Source organism: Symphalangus syndactylus, chromosome 10, assembly GCF_028878055.3.
Source record: "Symphalangus syndactylus isolate Jambi chromosome 10, NHGRI_mSymSyn1-v2.1_pri, whole genome shotgun sequence".
NCBI lineage: Eukaryota > Metazoa > Chordata > Mammalia > Primates > Hylobatidae > Symphalangus > Symphalangus syndactylus.
Window position 1 is genome coordinate 132,467,879 of NC_072432.2, and position 11,705 is coordinate 132,479,583.

General features: G+C 44.9%; 1 protein-coding gene across 5 annotated transcripts in view; it reads right to left on the minus strand.

Moving 5' to 3' along the window:
- ADAM2 (ADAM metallopeptidase domain 2) overlaps positions 1-11,443 on the minus strand; it is a 66,095-nt gene extending 54,652 nt beyond the window's left edge. For 4 of the 5 annotated variants that reach the window (XM_063610978.1, XM_063610979.1, XM_063610980.1 and 1 more), the window contains exon 1: positions 10,993-11,388. In XM_063610978.1, coding sequence (XP_063467048.1) covers positions 10,993-11,100 — 108 coding nt within the window. In that variant the 5' untranslated portion in view covers positions 11,101-11,388. Of the gene's footprint in view, positions 1-10,992 lie in introns of all 5 variants that reach the window. The other variant, XM_055296176.2, reaches the window with a different exon arrangement.
- Positions 11,444-11,705: the final 262 nt, after the last annotated feature.

Sequence of the window (11,705 nt, forward strand, 5' to 3'; positions counted from 1 at the left end):
CGCCCCGTCCGGGAAGAAGTGAGGAGCGCCTCTGCCCGGCCACCCCCGTCTGGGAAGAAGTGAGGAGCGCCTCTGCCCGGCCGCCCCGTCTGGGAAGTGAGGAGCGCCTCTGCCCGGCCGCCCCGTCCGGTAAGAAATGAGGAGCGCCTCTGCCCGGCCGCCCCATCCGGGAAGAAGTGAGGAGCGCCTCTGCCCGGCCGCCCCATCCGGGAAGAAGTGAGGAGCGCCTCTGCCCGGCCACCCACCGTCTGGGAAGTGAGGAGCGCCTCTGCCCGGCCGCCCCGTCTGGGAAGTGAGGAGCGCCTCTGCCCGGCCGCCCCGTCTGGGAAGTGAGGAGCGCCTCTGCCCGGCCGCCCCGTCTGGGAAGTGAGGAGCGCCTCTGCCCGGCCGCCCCGTCTGGGAAGTGAGCAGCGCCTCTGCCAGGCCACCCCGTCCGGGAAGAAGTGAGGAGCGCCTCTGCCCGGCCGCCCCGTCCGGGAAGAAGTGAGGAGCGCCTCTGCCCGGCCGCCCCGTCCGGGAAGAAGTGAGGAGCGCCTCTGCCCGGCCGACCCGTCCGGGAAGAAGTGAGGAGCGCCTCTGCCCGGCCGCCCCGTCCGGGAAGAAGTGAGGAGCGCCTCTGCCCGGGCGCCCCGTCCGGGAAGAAGTGAGGAGTGCCTCTGCCCGGCCGCCCCATCCAGGAAGAAGTGAGGAGCGCCTCTGCCCGGCCACCCACCGTCTGGGAAGTGAGGAGCGCCTCTGCCCGGCCACCCACCATCTGGGAAGTGAGGAGCGCCTCTGCCTGGCCACCCACCGTCTGGGAAGTTAGGAGCGCCTCTGCCCGGCCACCCATCGTCTGGGAAGTGAGGAGCGCCTCTGCCCGGCCACCCACCGTCTGGGAAGTGAGGAGCGCCTCTGCCCGGCCACCCACCGTCTGGGAAGTGAGGAGTACCTCTGCCCGGCCGCCCCGTCTGGGAAGTGAGGAGCGCCGCTGCCCGGCCACCCATCATCTGGGAAGTGAGGAGTGCCTCTGCCTGGCCACCCATCGTCCGGGAAGTGAGGAGCGCCTCTGCCCGGCCACCCTGTCTGGGAAGTGAGGAGCTCCTCTGCCTGGCCGCCCCGTCTGGGAAGTGAGGAGCGCCTCTGCCCAGCCACCCATCGTCTGGGAAGTGAGGAGCGCCTCTGCCCGGCCTCCCATCGTCTGGGAGGTGAGGAGCGCCTCTGCCCGGCCGCCCTGTCCGGGAGGAAGTGAGGAGCGCCTCTGCCCGGCCGCCCCGTCCGGGAAGAAGTGAGGAGCGCCTCTGCCCGGCCGCCCCGTCGGGAAGAAGTGAGGAGCGCCTCTGCCCGGCTGCCCCGTCCGGGAAGAAGTGAGGAGCGCCTCTGCCCGGCCGCCCCGTCTGGGAGGTGAGGAGCGCCTCTGCCCGGCCACCCATCATCTGGGAGGTGAGGAGCGCCTCTGCCCGGCCACCCATCGTCTGGGAGGTGAGGAGCGCCTCTGTCCGACCACCCATCGTCTGGAAAGTGAGGAGCGCCTCTGCCCGGCTGCCCCATCTGGGAAGTGAGGAGTGCCTCTGCCCAGACACCTATCGTCTGGGAGGTGAGGAGCGCCTCTGCCCGGCCGCCCATTGTCTGGGAAGTGAGGAGCGCCTCTGCCCGGCCACCCATCGTCTGGGAAGTGGGGAGCGCCTCTGCCCGACCACCCATCGTCTGGGAAGTGAGGAGCGCCTCTGCCCGGCCACCTATCGTCTGGGAAGAAGTGAGGAGCGTCTCTGCTTGGCCGCCCCATCTGGGAAGTGAGGAGCCCCTCTGCCCGGCCGCCCCGTGTCTGGGTAGAAGTGAGGAGCTCCTCTGCCTGGCCGCTCCGTCTGGGAGGTCTACCACGGAGGCCAAAAGCAATGTGGGGGCTGGACGTGGTGGCTCACGCCTGTGGTCCCGGCACTCTGGGGGGCGAGGCGGGTTGATCACTTCGGGCTAGGAGTTCGAGACCAGTCTGGCCAACTTGGCGAAACATGAAGAATACAACAGACAAACCAACCAACCAACTCAATGACAACAAAACAGGTCTACCCTGGAGTCATACTCCAATTTTTTCTATTTTCCTCCCTTTCTGATCCTTTATCCCACTTTCTTTTTCTTCCTCTTCCTTCTCCCTCTTCTTTGTCAAATAGAGGATTGAGTTATTATCACTGATCCATATAAAGTCCCTCTCTCATTTATTTTGACTCCCACCCCCATTTCTATTCCCCGACTTCCCATGTGCAACCTTCCTAATATGTTTGATACGCATCTTTTTGTTTGTATGTATTTTTAGAAAATGTTTATTGTTTTTGTATGCAAAAAAAATAAAAAAAAATGTAAAAAAAAAAAAAAAACATAGGGGGAATAAAAAGGTAGGGTTTTTAATGCAATCAAAGTTAAGTTGTTACCAGCTTAAAATAGGCTATTATAACTAGATGATGTTTTATGTAAGCCTCACGGTAACAACATGATTATTCATAATATCCAAAAGGTGGAAACAGCTCAAATGTCCATCAGCTGCTGAACAGATTAATATAATGTTGCTTGTTCATTCAATAGGATTTCAGTCAATAAAGTGGAATGAATTACTAATAATGCTAAACCTGGATAGATCTTATAAACATCATGTTACATAATTTCATTCATAAGGGAAAGTCCTTCCTAAAAGGCCCTGCCTCTTAGTACTATCACACTGGGGATTAAGTTTCAACATATTAATTGTGAGGAGACACAAACATTCAGAAAATTGCATTGGTGTTTGGTGCAGCTGTTTCTTCTTTTTTTCTTTGCTTTTTCTCTTTCTCTTCTTTTTTTTTGACAATTTGCATGAAACAATCTTTTTCCATTCTTTTACTTTCAACCTATTCGTGTCTGAATTTAAATTCTATTTCTTATAGAGAGCATGTAGTTAGATTTTATTTATTTTTCTAATCTCTTCCTCTTGATTGGTGAGTTCGAATTATTGATTGACATATAATACAATTGCTGATGAGGTAAGATTTAACTCTATCATTTTGCTTTTTTTTTGGTATGTTTTTAAGATATTTTCCCTCTATTCATTTATAACTTGTTTTTTTTTGGTCAAATAGATATTTTCTAGTATACCATAATAATTCCCTCATTACTTCTTTTAACATATATTTTTGAATATTTTTGTAATAGGTCCCCTGAGAATTAAAATTAACACATTAATTTATAACAATATAGTTCAGATTAATACCAACTTAATTTCAGTTGTATACAACAATTTTGCTCTGATATAGCCCCATTTCTCTCTCCTCCTCTCCTTTGGATTTTATTGCCAAATAAAATACATATTTATACACCACCCAAAATATATTTATAATCAATGCTTTTGAAATTGTCTTTTAAATCAGATAAAATAAAAAGCATTACAAACAAAAATGTATTTATACTATAAATTGTGTTACCTACATATTTACCGTTATCTCCTGTCTTTATTTCTTCATGTGGATTTTAGTTACTCTCTAGTATCCTTTCATTTCAACTTGAAGGATTTTCTTTAGTATATCTTATAGGGTAAGTCTGCAAGAAACAAATTTCTTTTTTGTTGTTTATATGAAGATATCATTATTATCATTTTTGAAGGAAAGTTTTGCAAGATGTTGAATTTTTGGTTGACATAGTTTATTTTTCAGCACTTTGAGTATGTCACCCAATTATCTCTAGATTCCATGGTATACGATGAAATAATCTTTGAATTTTACTGAGGATCTTCTACAAGTAATGAGTTGCTTCCTTCTTGCTACTTTCAAGATTATGTATCTCTGGCTTTTGACAGTTTCATTACTATGCGTTAGGTATGGATGACTTGAGTTTATCCTTCTTGGAGTTTGTTGAGCCTCTTACGTGTGTAGATTATTGTTTCTCATCAAATGTGGAAGTTTTCAGACTTTATTTCTTCAAATATTCTTTATGCTTTTTTTATCTCCTCCCTTTCTTTTGGGACTCCCATTGTATGTTTGTAGTCTGATTGTGTGTCACAGGTCTGTGAAATTGTCATTGTTTCCATTCCTCACCTAAATTTCTTCAATTGATGTCTCTTTAAATTCTTTCTTTGCTTTGAAACAAAAGCAACAAATACTGCATGTTCTCTTACAGTTGGGAGCTAAATATTGGGTACACAGGGATATAAAGATAGGAACAACAGGCCCCAGGGAATACAAGAATGGGAAGGGAGGAACGGAGGGAGGCCAGGGTTGAAAAACTACCTGTTGGATAATATGCCCACTTCATGATTAACAGGTTCAATCATACTCCAAACCACAACACTGTGCAATATACTTTTGGAACTAACTTACACATGTGCCCCCAAGATCTACAAAAAAAGTTCATTTAAAAAAAGAAATGGGGAAGCATATTTTTATTTAAATAAATAAATACATTCACTGCTTCTCTTCTGCCTGCTCAAAGCTGTTGTGAAGCCTTTCTAGTTAATTTTTTCTTTGAGTTATTGTACTTTTTAGCCCCAGAATTTCTTTTTTGATTATTTTTTATAATGTCTATTCTTTTCTTGATATTCTCTATTTGGTAAGTCATCCTTTTTGTACTGTCTTTTAATTATTTAGACATGGCTTCTTTTACGTCTTTGAATATATTTAAAATCGATTTCATGTCTTTGTCTAGCAAGATCAACATTTAGGATTCCTAGGGGGAAGTTTCTATTGCTTGTTTCTTTCTTGTGTAAGGACCATAATTTTTCTGTATGTCTCATAAATTTTGCTGAAAATAGAACATTCCAGATGATATCATACAGCAACTCCGGAAGTCAGATTCTTCCTTCCTCCTAAGGATTACTATGACTTCTGCTTGTTATAACAGTTGTTTGTTTAGAAGCTTTCCTCAAACCATTCTGCAAAGTCTGTATCCATTGTTGTGTGCAGTCACTGAAGTCTGTACTCAGATTCGTGGTCAGCTAATAATTAGACAGAGCTTATTTTAAATGTCTGGTGCCAACAAGCCTCCCAATGCACTCTGTGTGCCTACTCTGTCATATCTTCAACACTGAACCAAACAGTTGAAAATCTTCTTAGCCTTCACCGCTTGCTTGCTCAGAGCTTCGAGGTCAGCCAGAGATAAGAGTTTAGGGCCTTCTCTTGGTCTCAGGTATCTTCTGTGCATGTGGACAGCTCTACCTATCCTTGTTGCCTTTCAGAGTTTAGGTTTTTAAAGCTTCTATGAATATCTCACTCCCCAGTGCCTTCTGTTAAATATTTTGGTCTGGCTGTTGTTTGTTCAAACTGTTATCCATTGCCTCAGGCAGTTGAAAATTTAAAACACCTGCCTGTAAATTGTTTTTTACAAAGGATCCTGGGAAGAAAACCTTTTTGTATACACATTCTAGTTCTGAGTCAATCTAATACAAGTATTCTTGCAAGTGGAGTCTTCTGGAGAATGACCAAACAGGTCAAATAATGTCAGTTCTTTTAGGGTGAGGCTTTCAAAGAGCTCCAGTTTGTTGTGCTTCCTCCAGTGCTTACCAGGCTGTGCTAGAAATGCAGGCTGTTATTTTTCAAGGACACTGTAGATCTGGAGAGTGATAGATAGGCTAGGACAAATTAAAATACCACAAAGTTTACTATTCTTACTGAGATTTAGCTGTTGGTCTTGAATAAATGTTATCTGGGTGGCTGCAAGCCTTTGGATTTCCAGAGTTATGAAAAAGTTGATTCTGAGAAATTTTGACATTTGCTTATTGCTTATGGAGAAGAGAATTTTCAAAGATTAATATACTGCCACTTCTGACGATGCCCTATAGTCATGTAGAACTATTTTTTAAACTCTATATAGATCAGGGCACATAACAAAGATGTTCTGTTATTTTCACCATTATTGAAAGTTATGTTTCATGCACAATTCAATGTGAATAAATATGAATCTGTATTTTTTGCCTTTCCTTTCTTAGACATATAGTCTTCTTTTTCTGGAGTATGAAATTTAAATGTACTTTTGTATTTACCTCAAAAACTCAAGCTCTAATTGAAAGGGGCTGGGCAGAGACCAAACTACACTGGTCGCGGTCAAGAGATCTTTATTGGAGGTATTGAGCGGTGGAGGTATCGAGCGGCACCACGCAAGGAGAAGGAAGAGAAGAGAGAGAGGGTTGCTGGTGTGCTGGGTTTTATATCCCTTGGGCCTACGTGAATTGGGCTAGGGGCGGGCCCAAGGGAAGGCAGGAGATGCTTCTTTCTGATTGGCCCTCCTTTGGCGGGTTCAGACAGTGCCCAGTCAAGGAGAGGAGAAGAACCCAGAACCGGCCCCATCTTAAGGTATGGCTCCATTTTAAGGTACCCCCTGTTACCTAACGCTAATGAATCATATATCACTATCATGAATAGTAATAGGTCTCTAAAACAATAGTTTAAGGGAAACATAGATTTATTAACATTTATTGAGAAGTGCAAACAACTCAAAAGTTTGGGCAGACCAATTATTACGCAATTTACCTGACTCTTTAAGAGTTACTGTAACAGACTTAAAAGATGCTTTTGGGCATGACCCCTAGCTGAAAATAGCCAACACATATTCGCCTTTGAGTGGCGAATTTAAGAGTTTCCCCATCGATTACTGAATACCTGTTGTCTCTTTTTCCTTCAATTACCCTGGAGGAACCATGTATGAATAAGTGTCATCCTGTTTTGAAGGGGATCTCCCCTAGGTCTGGTCTGACCTTTGGTAGTCAATTAAATTTAGACATAAGTGCTCCTTCTTTAGATTTGGATCTCCTGTTAAGAAACCTGCTGGGTTGAGCGAATTATTAGTAGTTAAAATTAAATCATCTTTTTCTAGCAAAATAGCTTTGTATTTCAAGATTCTGGAGTCAGCAAGCCACCTCCCAGCTTTTTGATTTAGTATTGCTCTAACTCGGTGGGGTGTGCTTACAGTTAACTTTCCCTTAAAAGTTAACTTTCTGCTTTTTTCAACTAATATTGCCGTAGCAGCATAGATTGAATACATTGAGGCCACTCACAGGTAACAGGGTCTAAAACATTTGATAAGAAGGCCACAGGCTGCTGGCAGCCACTGAGTTCTTGGGTAAGCATTCCTACAGCCACTCCATTATTTACATCGACAAAAAGATGAAAGGGCTTTTCTAGGGAAGGCAAAGCTAAAATTGGGGCAGTAATAAGTTGTTCTTTCAATTCCTCAGTTTGGTCGACTTCCTCAGAAGTCCACAGGAGATGGTCAGATTTTTCTTGAGTAAGCTTCTGGTATAGCAGCTTACTGTGTAAGGTATATGAGTCAATCCATAAGCAGCAGTATCCAACTAATCCTAGAAACTTTCTGAGCTCATGCTTAGTTTGAGGCAAGGGTAAAGACAGAGTACCTTCAACTCACTCCAGCCCTATTCTCTGCTTGCCTGCACTTATTAAATGGCCTAAATATTTGACCTCAGGTTCTACATACTGAAGCTATTTCTTTGAGACTCATAACCCCTCAGAATGTAGATGATCAAGGGTACATATGGAAAAACTGGTTACTTTTTCTACTTCTTCTCCTGATATGAGTATATCATCAACATACTGGAGCATGCATATGTGCTTTGGAACAGAAACCTTTTCTAGCATTTCTTCTAGATTCTGACTAAACAGGTTGCGTGTGTCTGTAAACCCTTGGGGCAAAACTGTTCACTGATACTGTTGTTTTCACCCTTATTGGAGGTCTTCCCACTCAAAGGCGAATATGTGTTGGCTATTTTCAGCTAGAGGTCATGCCCAAAAGCATCTTTTAAGTCTGTTACAGTAAACTATTGATGATTATATGGAATTTTACTGAGAATAAGTGTAAGGGTTAGGGGCAATGGGGTGAGTGGTTTGGACTATTTGGTTGGCAGCTCTAAGATTCTGTACTAACTGGTATGATATGTCTGATTTCTTGATGGGCAGTATTGGGGTGTTATAAGGAGACATACAAGGCTCAAGAAGCCCATTTTTTATAGACTTTCAATTATAGGCTTTAACCAGATCCGTCCTTCAAAGGGACAGGGTATTGCTTCCTCCTCACCACTTCCTCTGGGGTTTTTAGCTTGATGTGGATTGGGGGAATGTGAAGTTTTCCTCAGTTTCCTTCTCTGGACCAGACACTGGGGTGAATACATTTCTCATTTGCGGTGGTGAGTAAGTTTAATGAGGTAAGGAATCCTTTTGGACTAACTTGTAAGCCTATACCTAACTTCAACATTAAGCCTCTTCCTAATAAGTTAGTTCCTGCCTCTGGGGTCAATAAAAATTGGGTATGAGTCAATCTTTCTTGGTATTTAACTTCTGTACTTTCTAAGACTTTTGCTTTAAATCCTTCCCTTTTACCCCAGAGACTAAAAGGTCTTCTGAAGAGCAGGCAATGTTAGATGAAGGGAAACAAAGGGAGGAGCAAGTGGCCCCTGAATTAACTAGAAAGGTGATAAGCTCATGATTGGGTCCACCTCTAAATTTATCAAGGGCTCCTGGTGGGACTTGAAGTAAAAGAGACAGAGTCCCTGACCCCCCTCAAAGGTCATAAGGGGCAGGGCTTCTCTCTCTCTTTCTAATTCAGGACATTCTGTTTTGAAGTGGCTTGCCCTTCCACATCTGTAACACCTAACTTGTCCTTATTCTCTCTCAGCTCTAGGATTTTGTGTCTTTGTTCCCCCATACTCTTTAGAGACTCTGGTAGATGAGGGCCTGGGGCCTCTAGATGGAGGCTTGGGTCTTTTAAACAGCAGTCTGGACTCTTTGTAGTTTTTGGCCCCCTGGAAGCTTTGTTTAAAAGTATGTGGATTTGCGGCCACCTGCTAGAAAGTGGATAGCATAAGTTTTGCCTTTTTTTTCTGTTTTTTTTTTTTATGTCTTCTAACATATACTTTTTGAGCTTCTCTGAGAAGTTCACTCAGAGGTTGGCCTTCCTAATTTTTTAATTTTTGTAACGTTTTTGAGATATTTAACCAACTCTTAATGATGAAGTAGAGTTTTAACAGTCCTTCATCATTTAACAGACCCAAGGGGGTCTTCTAAGTTTAGGGCTGAATATTGTTTCATTTGGTCCTTCATTCTGTCTAGAAATTTCATAAACCCCTCATCGCTTTCCTGTTGTATATCAAGTGCTTTAGAAAGGTTGTGGGTTCAGGGTACTGATTCCCTAATTCCCTTTATTATCATTTCCCTTAGGTCTTGCATATTTTCCTGGTGAGCTGGGTTATTATTATCCCACTGGGGGTCTCAGCCAGGAAACTTTTGATCCGCGGTAGGAACGTCTTGACCGGGAGCGCGTTCACGCTCCCAAATTGCCATAGCAGCCCTACAGATCACCCCTCTCTCTTCCCCAGAGAAGAGGATGCCTAGAATGGACACTAACTCAACCCAGATGTAAAACTGTGGTCCCAGGAATTGATTAACTTGATCTGCTACCCCATACGGGTCATATAAGAATGGCTTGAGTTCCTTCCTTAAATTCCTGGACTTCTGAACTAGTTAAGGGAGCACTTACAAAGCCAATAGCCCCCACTCCTTGTGGTACTTCTTTCAAGTGGAAGAGAGTCAGAGCTGACTCCTTAGATGTGGAGGGAAATGGGAAATTTTGGATATCTCTTTTACATTGTTCTACTTCATGTTGGAGTCCCTTCAGGGAGGGGACTTAGGCTGAGAGGGAACAGATTCATGGGTGATGATTCCCAGGAATCAGGATTGTGAGGAGGAGAAATAACATGGGCAGGGGAAGAATCTGGGGCAGGATCTGGGGTGGCAGCTGCATGAGGGGAAGTATTGGGGGCACTGAGTGGGGGAAGGTGGTATAGGGGATCCCATGCACTGGAGTCCTTTGGCATGGGAACAAGCTTTTCTGAGTCTTCATTGTGGGGTGCTAGATTGGGTGTTTCCCTAGCTTTTTTAAGGGATAGAGGAGGACAGGTCTCTGCCTCCAACAAAGAGCATAGTCTAGTTCCTCTTGAGACACTGGACTTTTTTCATTTACATGTCGAATTAGGAGTTGACACATTACATCCTCATTCGACCCAATTTTTGGCCAGAAGATTGAGGGTTTAAGGAGGGGACTCTGGGTCCAAACAAAACAGCAATATTTTGTCATTTGTTGCTTGTTCTTATGTTTAGTTCTTTCATTATTTTTCCAATATTTTAACCTGAGACCTAGGGGACAATTTGGGGGAATATCTTTATTGCTATTTTTATCCTTTTTACTTTCCATTGTGCTCGGGATATTTCCCATGTTGGGTCCTAGTTAGGCTCAATTTTCGTATTAGAAATCTCTTGCCTATCCTTCCCTGGAGGTTTATTAAGGCTCATTTCTCTTGTATGAGGAATGTCTTGCCTATCCTTCCATGGAGGCTTATTAAGGCTCAAGTCCCTTATATGAGGAATCTCTTGCCTATCCTTTAGCCCCACCTGCTGGAGATTCCTGGCACCTTTCTCTTGCTTCGTCTGCTCTGGCCGCTTCCCTTGCAGGAATATTTCAGGTCCCTCTTAGCATTGATGGCAGGTCAGTATAAACCCCTGATGGGGCCGGGCGCGGTGGCTCACGCTTGTAATCCCAGCACTTTGGGAGGCCGAGGCGGGCGGATCACGAGGTCAGGAGATCGAGACCACGGTGAAACCCCGTCTCTACTAAAAATACAAAAAAATTAGCCGGGCGTGGTGGCGGGCACCTGTAGTCCCAGCTACTCGGAGAGGCTGAGGCGGGAGAATGGCGTGAACCCGGGAGGCGGAGCTTTCAGTGAGCCGAGATTGCGCCACTGCACTCCAGCCTGGGCGACAGAGCGAGACTCCGTCTCAAAAAAAAAAAAAATAAATAAACAAAAAATAAAAAAAAATAAACCCCTGATGGGACCCCCAAAGGGCTGCCCTAAGCCGTATGAGGTGACCACAGAACTGCAGATTGGACTCACTCACTCCGCACAACAGTAGTGCTTGTTAACATTCACACACCATTTTAACCTCCAGAATCCCCACCACCAAGGAAATATTTTGTCGCCCCTGCGACTTTTCTTACCTTGGTCGGTGTACCGAGTTTACCTGGTCGCTGTGGTATGTGAGCCCCCTTTTCCCAAGCTGCCGGTTTGTTCCTTTCCTGCATTGCTGAGAGTCTGGATTTATTCATCAAACTGGGTGGATCTCGATTCCTCACCTTGAGGCTACCACAACAAGGTGAGGGGGCGTGCCTCCACACGGGAAAGTACTGGAGATCCCTCCCCAGAGGAGAATGGGCTCCCTGTACGGGCCACCAAAATTGTTATAAATGAATTTCCGATGCCACAAAAGAAACAGCACTCAAACATAAATTTAGTTTCCTCAGCAAGGCAATTTACTTTTGCAAAAGGGTGCCACTCATGTCAATTAAGATCTCAAGTGCACACCAAACAAAGCAGACCAGGGAGTTTTTAATATCGTCAACGCCATCCCTATGTCTGTGTCCTTCCCCATGGGCTGGGGTCAGACCACACGATCTGAGATGACCCGATTGGCTTCTTATAAGTATTTTTTTAAATATGGAAGGGAGGGGGATGTGAGGTACAGTGGTGGAGTGTGTGAGACGTGCAGTTTCAGGGGAACAATGGGTACAGGTAAACAAGGGAACAGATATGAGTTACTGATTAGAACTCAAGGGAGGTTGCAGCCCACATCATGCACACAGTTAACTGTTTACAGTAACTAGGGGCAAGGAGAAACAAGAAAGTTGAGTTTGAGAACAAAGGGTAAGGAAGT